This window comes from Pseudorasbora parva, chromosome 14 (assembly GCF_024679245.1).
Source record: "Pseudorasbora parva isolate DD20220531a chromosome 14, ASM2467924v1, whole genome shotgun sequence".
Taxonomy (NCBI): domain Eukaryota; kingdom Metazoa; phylum Chordata; class Actinopteri; order Cypriniformes; family Gobionidae; genus Pseudorasbora; species Pseudorasbora parva.
In genome coordinates, this window is record NC_090185.1 from 4,003,750 (window position 1) to 4,025,195 (window position 21,446).

Below are 21,446 nucleotides of genomic sequence, written 5' to 3' on the forward strand. Positions count from 1 at the left end.
GGCTAACATCATCAACATTCTTCTTTTGTGTTCAGCAGAAGAACGAACCAATCCCTTTATGCATTGGAAAGCGGTTTAAAGCAGCAGGTGATAGTCAGATCACATTTGCATCCGCGGCCCAGAATATAAACCACATAACCGCAAAACTCACTTTCAGACAGCAGCTCACTTTCCGTCCCACAAGCTGCAATTCCTGTTAAGTGAGCACGTTCGAGATAACCTCAAACATGCAAAAACAAAAATAAGTCTGGCAGATTGAATTGTGTGTTTAGGCCAAATGGAGGCATTCGGGCGATCTACTGCCCCGCTGTGGGCATTTATAGGAAACACAAATCATCAAGAGCTTTACAGCACTGCAAAAAATGCTCTTCTTACTCAGTATTTGTGTCTTGTTTCTAGTCCAAATATCTAAAAACTCTTAAAACAAGAAGGATTTACTAGACAAGCAAAAGTAATCATCTTGTTTTGGGGAAAATAACTCAAAATTAAAAGTTTTTGCTTAAAATAAGATAAATAATCTGCCAATGGGGTGAGAAAAATAATCTTATTTCTGATAGTTTAGTTTATTTATTGATGTTCAATACAATTACAGCATTCAATTACAATCCAAGAAAGAAAGAAAACAAATAATATATCATAATAGAAATATTGAATCACAGAAGTTATTAATAAAAAAATAACAATAATAATAATTAATGATCACTCAACTGATTTTTCTTAAATCATAATTTAAGTTCTGTTTTAAAAATACTAACTGGTGTAAACTCTCTAATATGAACAGGCAATGAAGTCCATCTTTCTGCTGCTCTATACGAGACCGCCGATTGTCCAAATGCAGTTCTCTTAAATATAACAGAACAATCGCCTCTAGCAGACGCCCTGGTTTCCCTAAAGTCGTCTTTACAGAAAGTAATACACCGTTTAAGAGCTGGTGGAGCAAGATCAAGATGCATTGAATGTCGGTGCCACACAGTTGATGTTTAGCAGAAAAAAAACGGGAAAAAAAACGTCATCAACATTCTTCAAAATATCTTCTTTTGTGTTCAACAGAAGAACGAACCAATCCCTTTATGCTTTGAAAAGCAGTATAAAACACTTTAAAAGCGGTTTAAAACACTTTAAAAGCGGTATAAAACACTTTAAAAGCGGTATAAAACACTTTAAAAGCGGTTTAAAACACTTTAAAAGCGGTATAAAACACTTTAAAAGCGGTATAAAACACTTTAAAAGCGGTTTAAAACACTTTAAAAGCGGTATAAAACACTTTAAAAGCGGTTTAAAACACTTTAAAAGCGGTTTAAAACACTTTAAAAGCGGTTTAAAACACTTTAAAAGCGGTTTAAAACACTTTAAAAGCGGTTTAAAACACTTTAAAAGCGGTATAAAACACTTTAAAAGCGGTATAAAACACTTTAAAAGCGGTATAAAACACTTTAAAAGCGGTTTAAAACACTTTAAAAGCGGTTTACAACACTTTAAAAGCGGTTTACAACACTTTAAAAGCGGTTTAAAACACTTTAAAAGCGGTTTAAAACACTTTAAAGGCGGTTTAAAACACTTTAAAAGCGGTATAAAACACTTTAAAAGCGGTTTAAAACACTTTAAAAGCGGTTTAAAACACTTTAAAAGCGGTTTAAAACACTTTAAAAGCGGTTTACAACACTTTAAAAGCGGTTTACAACACTTTAAAAGCGGTTTACAACACTTTAAAAGCGGTTTACAACACTTTAAAAGCGGTTTACAACACTTTAAAAGCGGTTTACAACACTTTAAAAGCGGTTTACAACACTTTAAAAGCGGTATAAAACACTTTAAAAGCGGTTTAAAACACTTTAAAAGCGGTATAAAACACTTTAAAAGCGGTTTACAACACTTTAAAAGCGGTATAAAACACTTTAAAAGCGGTTTACAACACTTTAAAAGCGGTTTAAAACACTTTAAAAGCGGTATAAAACACTTTAAAAGCGGTATAAAACACTTTAAAAGCGGTATAAAACACTTTAAAAGCGGTTTACAACACTTTAAAAGCGGTATAAAACACTTTAAAAGCGGTTTACAACACTTTAAAAGCGGTTTAAAACACTTTAAAAGTGGTTTAAAACACTTTAAAAGTCTTTTTGCTTAGAACATTTTGATCTGTTTTAAGCAAAAACTCACTTGATTTTGATATTTTTCCCCAGAAAACAAGAAAAAATATCGAATGTCGTTTTACTGATCTAGTAAATGCATCCTGATTTAAGACCATTTAGATATTTAGACTGGAAACAAGACGAAATGACTGAGTAAGAAGAGCATTTTTTGCAGTGTAGTGACATTTGAATAATAATGAGGGATCTAGAGATCCTATTTACACACTAAATGTTGTTTGCACGCCCATTCGCTGTGCTTGCTTTACATTATCTTGTGTACAATGAACCTAGTCAACTTTGTTTAGCCTAGAGACAGTGATTTAAAGGGATAGTTCACTTTAAAATAAATTCTGTCATCCTTTATTCACCCTCAAACCTGTATGAGTTTCTTTCTTCAGATGAACACAAGGGAAGATAGGACTTCCATAGGGAGCCATTGACTGCCATAGTAGGAAAAAAAAATACTATGGAAGTCAATGGCTCCAGTTAACTGATTGACATTCTTCAAAATATCTTCCCTTGTGTTCAGCTGAAGAAAGAAACTCATACAGGTTTGAAACAACATGACGGTAAGTAAAGGATGATCGTATTTTCATTTTAAAGTGAACTATCCCTTTAAAAAAACCTGAAGAGAACGAGCATCAAATATCCCCCCGGCTGATTCCTTCTGATGCTGAAGATAAACGCTAGCGCACCGTTCTCGACGGATATCTTTTCTGGTTTGAGTTGGCATCAGACAGTGGCACGAGAAGCTTCATAAATATGCCAAACAAGGAAATGTGTTAAAGTTCAAGGCCTGTTATCAGCAATAAAGCTTCATCATTCTTCCCTTTGTGCTGAGAATGAAAGTTCATTCTTTGCAAGCGACTCAAAAAACGCTTCCTTTGTTAATATACATTCCCATAAACGTGTTCATTTGTTTTAAGCTCAAATGTAGCAACAATACATTCCCATAAGCAATACAACTGGTTGGATTCAATCCACAGTGGCTATGATTAGAAATCAAACCCTAAAATATGTCAGTTCAACTAAAGATACGGTCCAATTATCGAAATATTCTTAAATCAAGATGCATTTACTAGATCAGTAAAACGACATGAGATATTTTTCCTTGTTTTCTTAAAAATCAAATCTAAATGAAGAGAGTTTTTGCTTAAAACAGGCAAAATGATCTGCCAATGGGGGGAGAAAAATAATCTTATTTCTGATTGGGACGGATTATTACCAAGATTATTTGGTAACACTTCATTTTAGGGTTCAGTTATTAACTAGGGTCTTATTAGCGTGCATATTACTATGATATTGTCTGTTTATTAGCACTTATAAAGCTCATATTAATGCCTTATTCTGCATGAGCTTATTCTACATCCCTTAATACGACCCAATACCTAAACTTAAATACGACAAAAACTACCTTACTAACTATTAATTAGGAGTTTATTGAGGCAAAAGTCGGAGTTAATGGTGAATATGTGTTTTCTCAACCCATTGGCAGATCATTTTGCCTGTTTTAAGCAAAAACTCTCTTCATTTAGATTTTATTTTCAACAAAACAAGGAAAAATATCTTCGTAAAGGCATCTTGATTTAAGAATTATTAGATATTTAGACTGGAAACAAGACAAAATGACTGAGTAAGAAGAGCATTTTTTGCAGTGTAATCACATCTTTGTACTTTTTTACTACAAAAAGGTTCATACAGTAGCACCTTAAGGTAAGCATTTGTACTCCAAATATGCCCTTTTAGGTGTAAAAAAAGGTACAAAGATGTCCTTTTTAAGGGTAATGCCCCAGTGACAAGATGTTGTACCCTTAAAGGCACACTTTTTTCACTGTGTGTGGAAAAATCGATGGCTAACATCAACTTTGATTACCAACATTATTCAAAATATCATCTTTTGTGTTCAACAGAAGAAACTGGGTGAACTATCCTTTTAAATTGGTGGCAAGTCTGATTTTTCCAGTGTAAAGCATGGCTTTTGTCAACGGACTAATTGTTTAGCATTTTGTTGGCGTCCCTTTCTATCTGTAATGCTACATTTTTAGCCAAGATTTTGATTGCTGATTAACTTATGCCGTGTTTTTTTCCATTTATCGTCACAAAATGTTACGTCACAGATACTCCCAACACCATTCACAACTATATATCGGCCAAAAAACAATGTCTCCTACCTTCCCAAATCCTCACACACGACCGTGTCCATGCGCCTCGGCTCATTCTCGCTCTCCATTGCTACGTCTTCCCAGCTCTTGGACTTACTGAACCAATTTCAACCGGTTGCTGAGCAATAAGGTCTAAAGGTTTCCTTTACAGCTGCTCCGTTACACAACTCATCTCAGGCAGACCGTCGGAAAAAGTGAGATAATGAAGCACAAGGAAGGCAAAGTTGTAGCTGTGGGAGGGATAAAACAATCCTCCGCCGGCCTACTCCGCTCACCTCCAACAGCCTGAAAGTGGGTGATCCCACAATGGGCCATTTCAATGCTATTGAAAGAATGCTAACTACTGAAGAAAGGTTCGAAGACATCCAAACAAAAGGCCTACCTTTTGTCTTTGTGATGGGGTAGAAGGTCAACAAACCCATGGGAAATCAAGAGAAAGACCCCCAACAACACCAGGACCTTTTCTTTTTGTCATCTGATCAATTTTGGAAGGAAATAGTTTAAGTAAACTTTTACTTTCCAAAGTTTCAGCACACTGCAAAAAATGCTCTTCTTATTTAGTATTTTCGTCTTGTTTCCAGTCCCACATATCTAACAATTCTTAAATCAAGATGCATTTACTAGATAAGTAAAATGACATAAGATATTTTTGCTTGTTTTCTAAAAATATCAAAATTAAGAGAGTTTTTCCTTAAAACAGGCAAAATGATCTGCCAATGGGGTGAGAAAAATAATCTTATTTCTGTTCGGAAACAAGATTTCAATCAGAAATAAGATTATTTTTCTCACCCCATAGGCAGATCATTTTGCCTGTTTTAAGCAAAAACTCATGTCGAAAAAATATCATGTTGTTTTACTTATCTTGATTTAAGAATCGTTAGATATTTGTTAATAATTATAGCTAATTGTTAGACGTGTGGAAATCAATGGCTACCGTCAAGTTACCAAAATATATTTTAATACATGTTGTTTTGAGGGCGAGTTTTAGGCTCCGTCCACACGGAGACGTGTTTAGCTACGTATACATTTTGTACCGTATCAGCGTTTCGTCCACACGGATCCGGCGATTTGGAAGAATGAATCCGATATTTTCTGAAACCGGGTCCCAGAGTGGATAAATCTGAAAACGGTAATCTTGTGTTTTCGTGTGTACAGCCAATCCGTATATTTTGTGAAACGGTGATATCATCACGCTACGTCCGGCACGGTGAAAGACTAAAGGGATACAGCTACGGGCACTGGGCATGCGCACATCAATATCGCGTCATTTAATGACCATATCTGCATTATTGTAAGGGTATGTTTTGGGTTGGGGTAGGTGTAGGCGTTAATAAAACACGTCTGTTAAGTAGCAAATGTATTTATTGTTATTTTATCGTGAGATTTTGCCTCATCTCCTTCCACCGCTTTACCCCTTCTAGCCACAACTCTTCTTCTCCATTATTAGTGTATTTCTGTGGCAGAATTACAGCGCCACACACTGGCCTGGCATGCAAACTACATCGTTTTTAGTTGGTTTCGGTAATCTCGTGTGGACGCAGATATTTCTTGAAACGAGGAAAAAAAAATATCGGATTGGGAAAGTTCTGGCTTCGTGTGGACGGGGCCTTAATTTCTGCGTTAACGGTCCCTTTAAGACTTGGGCCACAGTAAGTTATGGTGATGATACACGGGGCAACTTCTTTGAGCAGTATTGCCGTAAACACAACCTATCTAAAGTACACAACCTATCAAACCTATCCAGTAGGGCTGTGCGATACCTTGTTAAATACCGCGATATTCGATATGCAATACGATATTGCAATTAGTGTTTGAAATCTATTGAAATTACTTTTTTTTTTTTTTTATTAAACTGAGAATGACACCATTTATGTGTTTCACATTTCATATCTTATGTCACTTTACTTGATAATTTTTTTATATTGGGACTGGAAACAAGAAAAAAAAAAGTTAACTCTAAAGTTGACACCCACCGCCTGGGTTTTGACAATTTTCACAAAAATGTAGCACAGAATATTTTGTTTAATGAATATCTGAGCATGCAATATATAAAAATAAAGAGTCGACCCTCTTCTTTTAAACAAACAAATAAAAATACACGTTTTATTCTAGCTTTATGCATTCCTTTTTTATCAACACTAGGTTTCATTAAAAAAAGCTAAATGTTGAACAAAAAGCTGAGAAAATCCAGTGTTTGTGAAAGACTGACTCCAGATCAGATTCAGAGATGATCAAACACAGATGAGGAGATCGAGTCCATCTACACCTCTGATGCTTCAGTCATCCTGCTCCACATCTCATTCATTGATGCATTTGAAAATTACATGCAAATGCAAATATGCATTTGATTACATGCGATCGCTCGTTTGACTGCGTCTTACTCGCGCGTGTTTTGATCTGGAGATCAGTACTCTCATTCAGAAGATGTGCAATAGCGCCCCCTAGCATCCCACAGTGAAAACAGAAACCCAGAAAATTCCTTTATTGGCCTGGAAGCATTTTCTCACAAATAACGAAAAATTCCGTGTTTGGCGGGGAAAGAGTTAAACAAGAGCATTTTTTGCAGTGTGCACAAGCTCGTGACTATAAAAACATTACCTCATGTTAAGTTCACGCCTGCACACTGTGAATCACTGAAGATAGCTCGAATATCAAGTCTTCAAATCTTGCACTTATTTTTATCAGTACTTCTCAGTGCATTTTGTACTCTAGTTAATAAACAGGACTCCACGTCCTAATGGAGAAGATTAAGTGTTTACTCTTTCGATTTCTTGGATCACACTAGTATCAGCATAACATGATATGGAGAAAACCAGGTCAGTTTTCATTATACAAGCAGATCTTCACGCTCTGAAAGACACAAGGGTACTAGAGCGCTATTGGTTAAAGCATGGGAGGAACTGGCGACAGAATGCGATTCAAATTCGCTGCCACACTGCAAAAAAATGCTTCTTACTCAGTATTTGTGTCTCATTTCTAGTCCAAACATCTAAAAATTCTCAAAACAAGAAGTATTTACAAGACAAGCAAAAGTAATTTTGTTGTTTTGAGGAAAAAAAACTCAAAGTTTTTGCTTAAAATAAGAAATACCAATGGTAAGCAAAATAATCTTAATTTCAATCAGAAAACAAGATTATTTTTCTCACCCCATTGGCAGATTATTTATCTTATTTTAAGCAAAAACTCTCTTCATTTAGAGTTATTTTTCCCAAAACAAGACAATAAGGTTTACTTGTCTAGTAAATGTTTCTTAATGCAAGCATTTGTAGATCTTTTGACTAGAAACAAGACAAAAGTACTAAGTAAGAAAGGCATTTTTTGCAGTGTAAGAAGCTCTCGTGTAAATCAGAAAGCGACAGGTTGAACTGTGCCAGCGTTGCACACCAGGAAACCATATATCATTTACAATAAAGCCTCCAGTTGAGCAAGTCATGTATTTTCCCAGCTATCAAAATGAATGGCCTCGAGCGAAAACGGTGAGAATGTGATCAAACCACATGTGAAGAGTTTAAGGTCAGTGCGATGATAATCTCAGTAGGTGTGTGATGAGAAAAGAGTTCATCACTTCTGCTTATGCAATAATCCACAAGTTGACCTCTAAAAAAAACCACAAATCTGATCTAAAAAAAGAAACTACAGGAAGAGGGTTGGAGATGAATACGGAGTAGAAAAAAAGCTCCCAAAAATGCTCTGCTTACTCAGTCATTTTGTCTTGATTCTAGTCTAAATATCTCACAAATCTTAAATCAAGATGCATTTACTAGATTTTTTCTTGTTTTGTTGAAAATCAAATCAAAAGTAGTGCGTTTTTGCTTAAAATGCATCTTTATTTAAAGGTCGACTGAAATCAAAATGTAAGTTTTTTAGCTTTTAGTATGACGGTGTTATTCGCCTTAAGGTTATGAATAAGCTGGTATGTTCCAAAACTATGACAAAATTTGCATTTAGGAGATAAGCGTTCAAACGAATCTCAGATTTTGGTGACATCATCGCAGACTTCACTTTCTCGTCAAATCTTCTGTCCAATCAAAATGCTCTCTTGAATCTAAAGCCCACCCCCTACGCTGCTGAAATCGGTCAGTTGTTAACACACATTTACTAATTTCTACACAGTGAACAGCTCATAGCACACTATATATGTGATAGGAAACCATTCAGTGTAAATTTGAGAATTCATTTGAGGCGAATAAAGTCTGTTTTCGTGTTAAGCCTAGTTCAGACTGCACGATTTTCAAACTCGTCGGGTCACTGCTCTTTTCACACTGCATGACTATCTGGGGTATCATTCAGTCACTGCTGTGTTCACACTGACCGATGGTTTGACGACAGAGGAGTTCACACTTCATGACTGAACAAGAGGAAGAATCGCCAACAACTCACTCTCTCTCCGGTGAGCAATCTACGTTTCCCAAACACACGTGCGATGTGCCGAGTAAACAACGCGAGATCACACGTGCGTCAGACTGGAGTTCTCGCGCGAGACTTTGAATTGTTATCTAAAATGATAAACTGCACAACGTTTGCTTCAAATTGTATGTGCGCTGATTTGTGGAGAAAAAGAAAAAAGATTATGGCGGAAGAAATTGTTGGAGAGACAGAGGGAGCCAGGATTGTGTTCTGCAAAGACAGTTTGAGGTAAATAAATAATTTTGTAATGTGCTGCTGCTGTGGCTGGATGTGCAAATGTTTGGCCTTTGTTTCTGTTTGATAGAATTGTAAATATATCTATTAAAATACTGAAATTCTGCTCTATAACTCCTCCCTGAACCTCCTGCTGCCCTGTATCTCACTCTCTCATTGGCTGGTGTCGGTGTAATTTTCAGTCAGAACGCAGTTCACACAGCAGGAGTTTGAATCGCCGACAGGTCCAGATATTTAACATGCCACATATCTCACCGGCGTCGGCAATTCTCTCTGATCGCGTCTTTGATAATTCACACTGCGTGATTGTCACTCGCATGCACGAGCACCGATTTGCCTGTGATCTCGGGCATTTGTCGGCGATTTCACAAAACCTGTCGGCGACTCAAAATCGGGCCAAAAATCGGGCAGTGTGAACTAGGCTTTAGTTTCACGCACCGCAGCGGCTCTGGTCTAAAGTTAGACTACAGACACGAGAGCACAGCGCGGATCATATGCGCGAGTCTTCGCAGACAACAAACATATCGACCCATTTGAAATCCTGCACAGAATGCTGCATTTCAAAGCGATATGGAGGAGATTATGATAAACAGTGTTAGAGGAAACTGGCTTCACCAAACAGAGAAAGGTCCGCTATGGTCAAACTGTATATTAAAGGGGTACTTCAGCGCTGGGAAGATGAATCTGTATTTAAACTGGGTCATCAATGTAGTAGAAATGTGACATTATTTTTTAATATGGTGCCTTCTAGACTGAGAAAAGACAAAAAATTATAATTTTTGTCTCATGGGGATGAAAGACTACAATTCCCAGAATGCTTCGCTGCCCGTGAGGTCATTGCCAAAGCCATCAACTTGATTACAGTGACTGAGTTGGAGAAGACACTACAATTAAAAACTGAACGTGTGTGTTCAATATAAAGAGCGAGTCGCCGTGCGAGTCTCACAGCACTGAGCACTAACTGCAGGAGTGAGATAAATGAGCTGATGAGCTCTCGTGATGAGAGCTGAGGTAATCGCGACTACACTCGCCGCATACATTCACAACGCCATTTCAGTCTGCCGCGTTTTACTTCATGCCTTTGCAAGCTTAACTTTCATAGAAATTAATTTGAGAAGTTAGAAGACTTACATTGCTCACCATAGCTCCGTTTAAATGAGTGCCTGTAGCTGCGAGCTGAGCGGTGAGTGTGATCTCCATCCCTCATACGCAGATTCAAAACATGCGGAAATGGCTCCCTCTGCTGGCTGTAGTCTTTAGCATTTGGGCAAACATTCCTCCGATGATGCAAATATCGTCAATTTGCATCATAGGAGGAATTTTTCCAGAAATAAAATGCCTAAATCTCTCGTCTCAGGGAGATATGAGGGGGGAAGGCAATCATTTGAATATACTCCAGGGTTTCTACTGATACAGAGCCATATGCTAATCGCTGAAGTAACCCTTTAACGAAACGCTATTGGCGGTTTCAAAAAAGGGGAGGAGCTGCTAACAGCTGGAGCCGTTTCAGGGGAAATTACGTCAACACATTGAATAATGCGGCGCGTTTCAAGGCACTTCAGTGGGCCTTTATGAATATTTAGATATTTGGACTGGAAAAAAAAGAAACAAAAATACTAAATAAGAACCCTTTTTTGCAGTGATCTGAACACTGCAAAAAATGCTTTTCTTTTGGGGAAAAAACTAAAAATGAAGAGAGTTTTTGCTTAAAAAAAGATAAATATTCTGCCAATGGGGTGAGAATTATAATCTTGTTTTCTGTTTGAATTAAGATTATTTCTCTCACCCCATTGGCAGATTATTTATCTTGAGTTATTTTTTCCCAAAACAAGACAACTACTTTTGCTTGTCTAGTAAATACTTCTTGTGTTAACAATTGTTAGAAGTTTGGACTAGACAAATACTAAGTAAGAAGAGCATTTTTTGCAGTGAAGGATCAAGATCACCCACCGAAGAACAAAGTCCACTTTCCATGTTAACTCTTAAAAACTGATGCAATCAGGAAACCAGAGTTAAAGACTTCAAATAAAGGCCTAGTATGAGGATTGGGCTTTGACATCAGTCATGCAATGTGGTCCGATCATAGGGAACACCAATCCCTGTCGGCAAACAACAGCTTGCCATCTGTGGAAGGAGGCCAAACCTACAACACAGAGGACATTTGTGCAAGTCATGTGACTCGAATGCATCTGTCTCACTTCCTCAATGTAACCGCTTTAAACAGAACAAGTCCTTCTTTCCACGGACCAATCAAGACTGGAAATCCCAAGCGAAAATCACATGAAAACTGATCATATCTCGTTTTTTTGGTGCATTTATGCCTTGCACCAGGGAAATCTTCAGTAGAGGTCAAGGGCATTAATAGGTCATGGGTTATTTTAAATGTAGTTGAGGACTTCTTTGACTTTTACAGGAAACCTGGTTAAAGAATCACCAATGTTGCTGGGAAATTACGCGTATGATTGAATGATTACTCACAGGAAACTAACTAGCTAGCTACACTGCAAAAATGCTCTTCTTACTCAGTATTTGTGTCTTGTTTCTAGTCCAAACATCTAAAAATTGTTAAAACAAGAAGTATTCACTAGACGAGCAAAAGTAATTGTCCTGTTTTGGGGAAAATAACTCAAAATGAAGAGAGTTTTTGCTTAAAATAAGATAAATAATCTGCCAATGGGGTGAGAAAAATAATCTTAATTCAAACAGAAAACAAGATTATTTTTCTCACCCCATTGGCAGATTATTTATCTTATTTTAAGCAAAAACTCTCTTCATTTAGAGTTATTTTTCCCAAAACAAGACAATAAGGTTTACTTGTCTAGTAAATGTTTCTTAATGCAAGCATTTGTAGATCTTTTGACTAGAAACAAGACAAAAGTACTAAGTAAGAAAGGCATTTTTTGCAGTGTAAGAAGCTCTCGTGTAAATCAGAAAGCGACAGGTTGAACTGTGCCAGCGTTGCACACCAGGAAACCATATATCATTTACAATAAAGCCTCCAGTTGAGCAAGTCATGTATTTTCCCAGCTATCAAAATGAATGGCCTCGAGCGAAAACGGTGAGAATGTGATCAAACCACATGTGAAGAGTTTAAGGTCAGTGCGATGATAATCTCAGTAGGTGTGTGATGAGAAAAGAGTTCATCACTTCTGCTTATGCAATAATCCACAAGTTGACCTCTAAAAAAAACCACAAATCTGATCTAAAAAAAGAAACTACAGGAAGAGGGTTGGAGATGAATACGGAGTAGAAAAAAAGCTCCCAAAAATGCTCTGCTTACTCAGTCATTTTGTCTTGATTCTAGTCTAAATATCTCACAAATCTAAGTCTATTAATTTTTATTACGGTTTTCAGACATCAAAAACAGACAACAAGATCTTTCATACAAGATAAATCGGTGCAATATACATAGAAAACCTCTGCTACAAGTATAAATCACAATTGTGATTATTACAGTTCTTAAAATAATAAATTATTAGTCCTTCTGGCTCGACAAAAAAAGGAAAAACTGGTTCCCACATTTTGTCAAATTTCCCTAGAAATGGAGTATCTAATTCTGTCCAGATGTAATGTAGTCGGAAATGATTTGCTTCCACAAAAGCAAGATAACTTTCTTAGCTACAATCATATATCAATATAAAGTTAACTTGTCCTTATATTAGGACCTACTCTCCACAGACGTTGTGCAAGACCACAATTATAGCTCAACGTCCTTTACCAGTTATCTATGCGAACGATAAGCGGTCAAGGAATTGTGGGCCCAGATTTTTCTTTACAAGGCCAGGGGAAGCTAACGCTATTCCAGAATTAGCCTTTACAGATTTGCCCACACCTGGCATACCACCTGGAATAAGCTTTTGGGCTAAAAATAGAGTGCAGACAGATAACATGACCCACATGTGTTGGGAAAACCAATACAGCGGACGCCCAATGAGATCATCAGTTTATCTGGAGAAACGCTCGTCAATCTAAACCACTTATGAGGCATTGTGATGTAATGGCGGCACTTAGCGCATGCCGTAATTTGATTAGGACACATTCCTGCTCCAAATTACATTAAGAACGACCAATTGAAGACAGTAGAGTTTGGCCATGAAAGAGGTCCATTTGTATTTGAACTGCCCTAGTGAATGGAAAACTCACACCTTGACGAAGGTTAAGAATTTAGAGCAACACGTTGATGAGGATTGGTTGGTTTACGTGACCACCTACAATGTAGGGCTGTCAACGAATATTCTAAATTCGAATATCTATTCGAGCAGTTTAAAAAAAATGAATTTCGAAGGTGAAAATTAATATTTGAATTTTTTTTTTTACGCGGAAAAAAGCGGGGGGAAAAACCGCCGCGGTAGTAGAGGCGTGGCTGTCTGCTTTGCGAGTGGGCGCGCTAGCTGCTGAAAGCTGACGCGTCTTGCAGTGAAGATGGCCGAAGTGCAGAGCTCAACTCGACCGCGGCAGAGAAAGAGATTTTAACTCCAAAATCTAAAGCCATGTCTGAAAGTACGTTGGACTTTGGTCGGCAGGAGGTAAAATTGTTGAGCTGCGAGATGAAGTTATAAGCAAGCGATGTAAGATACAGTTAGCATACCATGCCTCATTTTATTTAACGTTAAACAGAAACACTAAAGTGAAGGCTACTGTACTGACTGAAGAGATATCGCCTGAATAAAGGATAACGCACTGCTAACACTGGTGTGATTATTTACTGCTTCATCTCAAGGAAAAGCTCCATGTTTAGCACAGCAGAGCTCACTCGGAGCGCTCAATATGCTGTAAAACTTCAATTAATATTAATAATATTTGTTTTAATCACTGAATGAAGCCAGCTATAATTGGGACAAGAGTCGCAACCTTAAATTACTTGCACAAAACTCTTACGCCGCATTCACACGGGGCGTAGGCGTTAACGCTTCCCATTTACTTTGAATGGGTGACATCATCCATTGCCGAACTGAATTGTGGGTTCCGTCGCGGCGCTTCACTCGCGTTGCAAGCGGCAGAAGTAGAAGATTTCTCAATTTTTCAAGCGCCAGCGCAGGCGTCATTCAATCAGATCGCCGTATGCAAATATCCTACAGCAGACGCTAGCCAATTTTTTTGTGTTGTGTTTTGGTCCAAGCGGCAATTTAATGTGATTGGCTGTTGTCACTATGACGATCGCGTCAGCACCCAGCTTCAGCCACGCCCTCCGTCAAGCGTTAACGCCTACGCCCCGTGTGAATGCGGCGGTAATCAGAGAGAGAGAGAGTCTGTTAATTTCCGTTAGAGGTCCGTTAGTTAATTTACTTGTTTTTGTGTAAGTAATACATTGTCAAATATGTATAAATTTAAATAGACAAGCTATACAAGTAGTTATGTCTCTTTGTATTAATTTGTTCTGTTATTGACGTAATGCGCGTCATTGACAAAAGCGCACCCAAATGTTTTCGTTATAAATGCATTCGAATGGTTTCGTTATACCATTCGAATGTTCGTGTTTTTTTTAGAGGGAATATTCTAACTAGGGATGCACCGAATATTCGGCAACCGAAATTATTCGGCCGAAAATAGCCAAAAAAAGCACTTTCGGCATTCGGCCGAATAAGTAAAAAGGCCGAATAATTTTGGCCGAACAATGACGTTTTTAATGACGCGATCAAAAAGTAACCCACGTAGAGTGAGAGCTGCGTGCTTTATGCAGCAAACATGTCAGCAGTGTGGAAGCACTGTTTAGTGCTGAAATTTAGTGCTCATGTCATCGATGAGAAGAGGAACCGACTTTCATGTGAGAAAGCAGAGAAGCTACTTTTCATAAAGAAGAACCTGCCACTTTTCCTGAAGAAGTAGGCTAAGTAGGCTTATGTCTAAGACAGTTATTTATTTGTTGTGGGTTCATCCACATTTTTTGCACTATTCAATGCACATTAGTTGTTGTAGACATACAGAGTTACATTCTTTCAGCAGTCTGTTATAGGCCTAACATAAGCTATTCAAGAAGGGGGGCTTCTAAGATGGCCAAATAAAAATATATTTTTTTATTTTACTAATTATTTATTTTAAGTTATGTTGTGCTTAGTTTGTATAATATCTGCTGGAATGTTAAAAAAAATTCAGTGTTAAATAAATATTTTGAAATTGTATTTTTGTTATTTGATTTATTTCTCTGAAAAGCAACACAAAATAGTAAAAAGCAAATTTTTACTATTTAATTATTGTAATGGTAAAAAAAAATTGCCAAATAAATGGAAAAAATGCGAAACACCGCGTTCGGTATTCGGCCTTCGGTCTTCGGCCAAGCATTTCATTATTATTCGGTTTCGGCTTCGGCCAAGAATTTCATTTCGGTGCATCCCTACTTCTAACGTCATTTTTGAGCAATTTTGACAGCCCTACTTCAATGCGAGTAAATGTTCACTCTGGGCGACTAAATAATATCTATCATTCTTCGATTTTACTCGCCTGTGTGTGTGTTAGAGGTTAAGAACAAGTTTGGCATTAGATATGTTTCCAATTGCATAACTTTCTGAATGATTTTTTTTCCGGAAGTGGGCGGGACTAATGCGCAAACGGCAATCTCATTGGCTGGCGCTCATCTTTTCCTGCCCCTGTTTTGATTTCAGCCAATCAGTTTGAGCGAATGCGGTCAACGTGATTACTATTAATGAACCCAGCAGCTCAATCCAATCAAACTTATTATATTACTATTATTTCTTTTCTTACAGAAACACCATCAATATCTTTAGCACCACCACCAGTTCGGTTAAATGACAAATAAGCATTTATACATGGCTCTCAACAGTTTTAGTTGTAATTTCTGAAGTTCTGTAATTAAATAATAGTGCTTTATTATCATAATATCATAACAGTCTAATGCTTGATGACTGATGTTAAGAGTGTACATCAGATATTTCAAAAATGTGCCATTTAACAAAAGATTTAAAAGGGATGAAACGATTACCGGTTTCACGGTAAACCACAATAAAATGTACTGACGGTTAGTAATATCATTTAAAATTTAATTATCATTAAAACCGTCAGTGATTGTCACGATTTTGATAGCGCGCGGTAAATCCTGTCCAGTCTGGTGCAGGCGCGCGCGGCACGCAGCGCTGAAATAAGGCAGCGACAGCACCGGGAGATTTTCCAGCCTTCTAAAAGGACCAAATCTGAGGTGTGGCCATATTTTGGCTTTTACAAAAGTCCTAAAGGGGAAAATGATTCGTAGATGCTCTGGTCACCCTGCAGCAGAACACGCCAGAAGAAAGTCACTGTAATGGTGGAAACACTTCAAATCTGCGAACCCAAGGCAAGTGGCCTTTGACCTCAATACCAAACCTACGTCTGGGAAATAATAACGTGAAGCTTGAGCCAAAGACGAACGAACACGTTCAGACACGACTAGGGTGACATTTAAGGAATAATAATCAGGGCTTGACATTAACACCCGCCGTTTGTTTGGTGTATTTCGGCTGTGGCGTGCATACACACACATACATAAGCACCTAAACATATTTTTGTTCAAATTAAATTGTTTACGTTTCGATTTCAATTAATTAGACAAATAAAAGGGAAAAAAACGGAATTAGGAAAACAAAAAAAAAACAGATTTTTTGAGAAAATAAAATGGATTATACCGGCGATGAAGACGGGTTTGTTTACATCACAGATGAGTACCGTTCATGCAGGACCACACTACATATCTGGGACTGATCTGGTATATTATTAGTTATATTTTACCATCCAATGGCTCAATGAAAATCAACTCCCACTGGAAAATATGAGGCAGGGAGATGAGTTCTGGTCTAAAACTAGCTCAGTAATACCTTTACAATAGCATGAGTGCTGTGATCCATGTACAATACCGGCTTAACAACTCTAATAATAACCAACACAAAGACATGAGTCCACAAAAAAGGCTTTATATTAGGCTGCAGGGCTAGTTTTTAGGAGTTTTGAGGTTTATACGGTGGCTGACAAGCTTACTTTATACACAGCATGGTAGTGGCATTTCCAAAAAGCCTGAAAACTGTTATATATGCCATGATATTCTTAAGTGTAACAAAATAACTGAAGCAGTAATTGTATCAAATAACACCGTGGTAAGTTAATAGTCTTGGTATTAAACAATGTCATCACTGTGCAATGGTAACACCATAGTAAAGTGAACGCAATAAAACCAATAATGATGTGTATTTTTATAATGTGTAAAGCAAGTACTAAAAAAAAATCATAAACAAACAATGTGCATTATACAGACGTAAAGTAGCAAAAATAATCTCTAATCTATATTTGAATAAGATAAATCAGTCATCAGGAAGCAATACTGTCACTCACACACACACACACACACACACACACACACACACACACACTGGGTGGATCACGACTATAAAACACCATCCTTCTGACCTATATTACTGCAAACCGTACACATCACATAAAATAACCATAACAAACACATTAGGACCTTGTAATTATAATATAAACACAGCATTAACATATTTAAATGAGCTGCGCATCTTGTATCGTCGACAGTTGATAACGGACACACTCACCTCTCCTTCATTAAATGCTTGATTCGCGATATGGCGCTCTCGTCGATCTTTCTCAGGAATGTTTTCAATCTCTCCCTCTTATTTTCCAGCATTCTTCCTCTACACACACCGACACACACCGACAGAAAACGCCGTTTAACGAGGATGCGATGATCCGGTTTCTCTACGGCGTCCCATGAGCGCGGCCTGATTAACAAAATGAGACAATATCGGACAAGTGCTGGTGGCCAATCAGCGCGCATCTGATCAGTCGTGGCGCCCAATCACGACGCGGCACTCAAGTTCGGACTCCACCCATGCCCTTTTATGGACAGGACGCGTGTCCGCATGCAACGTGGTGGCAGGGGGAGGAAGTGAGGGTGTGTGATGGATGGTCATACACTGTGCGTGTGTGTTACTGAGTGGGCTTGTGTTTTTAACTCTATCACATGTTTTTATACGGTCATGAGTTTTTGGACACATTATGTGCGTGTAAATGAGCACTAGAGGTGGATTAAAGACTAAATATTTTGAAATAATGGATGCATTTACTATCTATGATCTATCTTTCACAGGAGTGTGAATCGCGTATGATAACTGCATTTGGTCATCAAATCTTCTGCACAAAATCACATTTTAACGCATTTTCCTCGGATCATACCAGTGTGTCACATGACACCTCATGACCTGCATACGCCCTTTTATGCATAAAACATAGCCGTGTGTGTGTGTGTGTGTGTGTGTGTGTGTGTGTGTGTGTGTGTGTGTGTGTACGTGTGTGTACTTGTTTATATTACATTGGCCAAATGTCCCCACAATGTAAATAGATTTATAATCATAGTAAATTATGTTTTTCTGAAAATGTAAAAAATGCAGAATGTTTCCTGTGATGGGTAGGTTTAGGGGCAGTGTGTGTGTGTGTGATGGGTAGGTTTAGGGGCAGTGTGTGTGTGTGTGTGATGGGTAGGTTTAGGGGCAGTGTGTGTGTGTGTGTGTGATGGGTAGGTTTAGGGGCAGTGTGTGTGTGTGTGATGGGTAGGTGTAGGGGCAGTGTGTGTGTGTGTGATGGGTAGGTTTAGGGGCAGTGTGTGTGTGTGTGTGATGGGTAGGTTTAGGGGCAGTGTGTGTGTGTGTGATGGGTAGGTTTAGGGGCAGTGTGTGTGTGTGTGATGGGTAGGTTTAGGGGCAGTGTGTGTGTGTGTGTGATGGGTAGGTGTAGGGGCAGTGTGTGTGTGTGTGTGATGGGTAGGTTTAGGGGCAGTGTGTGTGTGTGTGATGGGTAGGTGTAGGGGCAGTGTGTGTGTGTGTGTGATGGGTAGGTGTAGGGGCAGTGTGTGTGTGTGTGTGATGGGTAGGTTTAGGGGCAGTGTGTGTGTGTGTGATGGGTAGGTGTAGGGGCAGTGTGTGTGTGTGTGTGATGGGTAGGTGTAGGGGCAGTGTGTGTGTGTGTGATGGGTAGGTGTAGGGGCAGTGTGTGTGTGTGTGATGGGTAGGTTTAGGGGCAGTGTGTGTGTGTGTGTGATGGGTAGGTTTAGGGGCAGTGTGTGTGTGTGTGTGTGTGTGATGGGTAGGTGTAGGGGCAGTGTGTGTGTGTGTGTGTGTGTGATGGGTAGGTTTAGGGGCAGTGAGTATGTGTGTGATGGGTAGGTGTAGGGGCAGTGTGTGTGTGTGTGATGGGTAGGTTTAGGAGCAGTGTGTGTGTGTGTGTGTGATGGGTAGGTTTAGGGGCAGTGTGTGTGTGTGTGATGGGTAGGTGTAGGGGCAGTGTGTGTGTGTGTGTGTGATGGGTAGGTTTAGGGGCAGTGTGTGTGTGTGTGTGTGATGGGTAGGTGTAGGGGCAGTGTGTGTGTGTGTGATGGGTAGGTTTAGGGGCAGTGTGTGTGTGTGTGTGTGATGGGTAGGTGTAGGGGCAGTGTGTGTGTGTGTGTGTGTGTGGGATGGGTAGGTTTAGGGGCAGTGTGTGTGTGTGTGTGTGATGGGTAGGTTTAGGGGCAGTGTGTGTGTGTGTGATGGGTAGGTTTAGGGGCAGTGTGTGTGTGTGTGTGATGGGTAGGTTTAGGGGCAGTGTTTGTGTGTGTGTGTGTGTGATGGGTAGGTTTAGGGGCAGTGTGTGTGTGTGTGATGTGTTGGTTTACGGGCTGTGTGTGTGTGTGATGGGTAGGTTTAGGGGCTGCGTGTGTGTGTGTGTGTGTGTGATGGGTAGGTTTAGGGGCTGTGTGTTTGTGTGTAGGTTTAGGGGCAGTGTGTGTGTGTGTGTGTGTGTGTGTGTGTGTGTGTGTGATGGGTAGGTTTAGGGGCTGTGTGTGTGTGTGTGTGATGGGTAGGTTTAGGGGCAGTGTGTGTGTGTGTGTGATGGGTGTTTAGGTTTAGGGGCTGTGTGTGTGAGTGTGTGTGTGATGGGTGTGTCTGCGTGCGATGGGTAAGTTTAGGTTTAGGGGCTGTGTGTGTGTGTGTATGTGTGTGTGTGTGTGTGTGATGGATGTTTAGGTTTAGGGGCAGTGTGTGTGTGTGTGTGTTTGTGTATGTGCGTGCATGTGTGTGTGTGATGGGTGTTTAGGGGCAGTGTGCGTGTGTGTGTTTGAGTGTGTGTGTGTGATGGGTGTTTAGGGGCAGTGTGCTTGTGTGTGTGTTTTTGTGTATGTGCGTGCATGTGTGTGTGATGGGTGTTTAGGGGCAGTGTGCGTGTGTGTGTGTGTGTGTGTGTGTGTGTGTGTGTACGGGCAGTGTAGGAGGATAGAATGTACATTTTGTTGTTGTTGTTGACTTTTATTGTCCCCTTGGGTAAATTTGTTTGCAATTGTTTCCACATGCGTAATCACAACCCAAACAAACACACACAATACACAGAAAAACAATATACAATAAGACTAACCAAAGACTTTTGTACAGTGTAAAATCCATTAAAGTCCCCACAATTCATCCATCTGTGTGTGTGTGTGTGTGTGTGTGTGTACAGTCAGTATATGGAGGCAGGAGTCGACGGCTCGGGTTACACTCAAACCGAACAGAGGAGGCACTGTCCCAAACACAGGCCAGCTGACGGCTGACCTCTGGCTGCTCCTCACCAAGAGCTCTGGCAGGACTGAGCCCAGTGTGTGCTACTGCTAACGCTCAATGGCTTCGGTCCAGAACCGGCTTTAAATGCCGACTGCGGTTATTGATTTGGGGACGGACTGCTTGCCAAACTGCTGTTGGAGATAGAGAGGCCACACAATGTCAAGAATGCAGAAAACACACACTTACTAAAATATATCCTCACGGCCCTTTCTCACCAGAATGAATCGCTTTTGCTGAATGATGTGGTTTGTGCAAATGTCACCTCCACCTTCTTCTGGTTGCTAGGGTGTTCTAAGTGGTTGCTAGGGTGTTCTGAATAGTTTGTAGGTACTAGTTATTGTTTTTATACTGAAACCTGTCTAGTTTATATCCATCCATCCGTCAGTCCATCTATCTATCTATCTATCTATCTATCTATCTATCTATCTATCTATCTATCTATCTATCTATCTATCTATCTATCTATCTATCTATCTATCTATCTATCTATCTATATATCATCCTCTCAGTCTATCTATCTATCTATCTATCTATCTATCTATCTATCTATCTATCTATCTATCTATCTATCTATCTATCTATCTATCATCCTCTCAGTCTATCTATCTATCTATCTATCTATCTATCTATCTATCTATCTATCTATCTATCTATCTATCTATCTATCTATCGTCCAATAATCCGTCTGTCTGATTATCCATCCATCCATCCATCCATCTATCTGTCTGTTTTTTGTCCAATAATCTGTCTGTCTATAATCCGTCCGTCTATCTATCTATCTATCTATCTATCTATCTATCTATCTATCTATCTATCTATCTATCTATCTATCTATCTATGAGTCTGTATCCATCCATCCATCATCTATCTATCTATCTATCTATCTATCTATCTATCTATCTATCTATCTATCTATCTATCTATCTATCTATCTATCTATCTGT

At 39.0% G+C, this 21,446-nt stretch overlaps 1 protein-coding gene across 2 annotated transcripts in view; it reads right to left on the reverse strand.

Moving 5' to 3' along the window:
* The window catches only part of si:zfos-943e10.1 (GRAM domain-containing protein 2B), a 37,378-nt gene extending 19,706 nt beyond the window's left edge, over nt 1-17,672 (reverse strand). The window contains exon 1 of one of the 2 annotated variants that reach the window (XM_067415286.1): nt 17,467-17,672. In XM_067415286.1, coding sequence (XP_067271387.1) covers nt 17,467-17,558 — 92 coding nt within the window. In that variant the 5' untranslated portion in view covers nt 17,559-17,672. Of the gene's footprint in view, nt 1-4,300; nt 4,464-17,466 lie in introns of those variants that run through there. The other variant, XM_067415288.1, reaches the window with a different exon arrangement.
* Between the last annotated feature and the right edge of the window lie 3,774 nt (nt 17,673-21,446).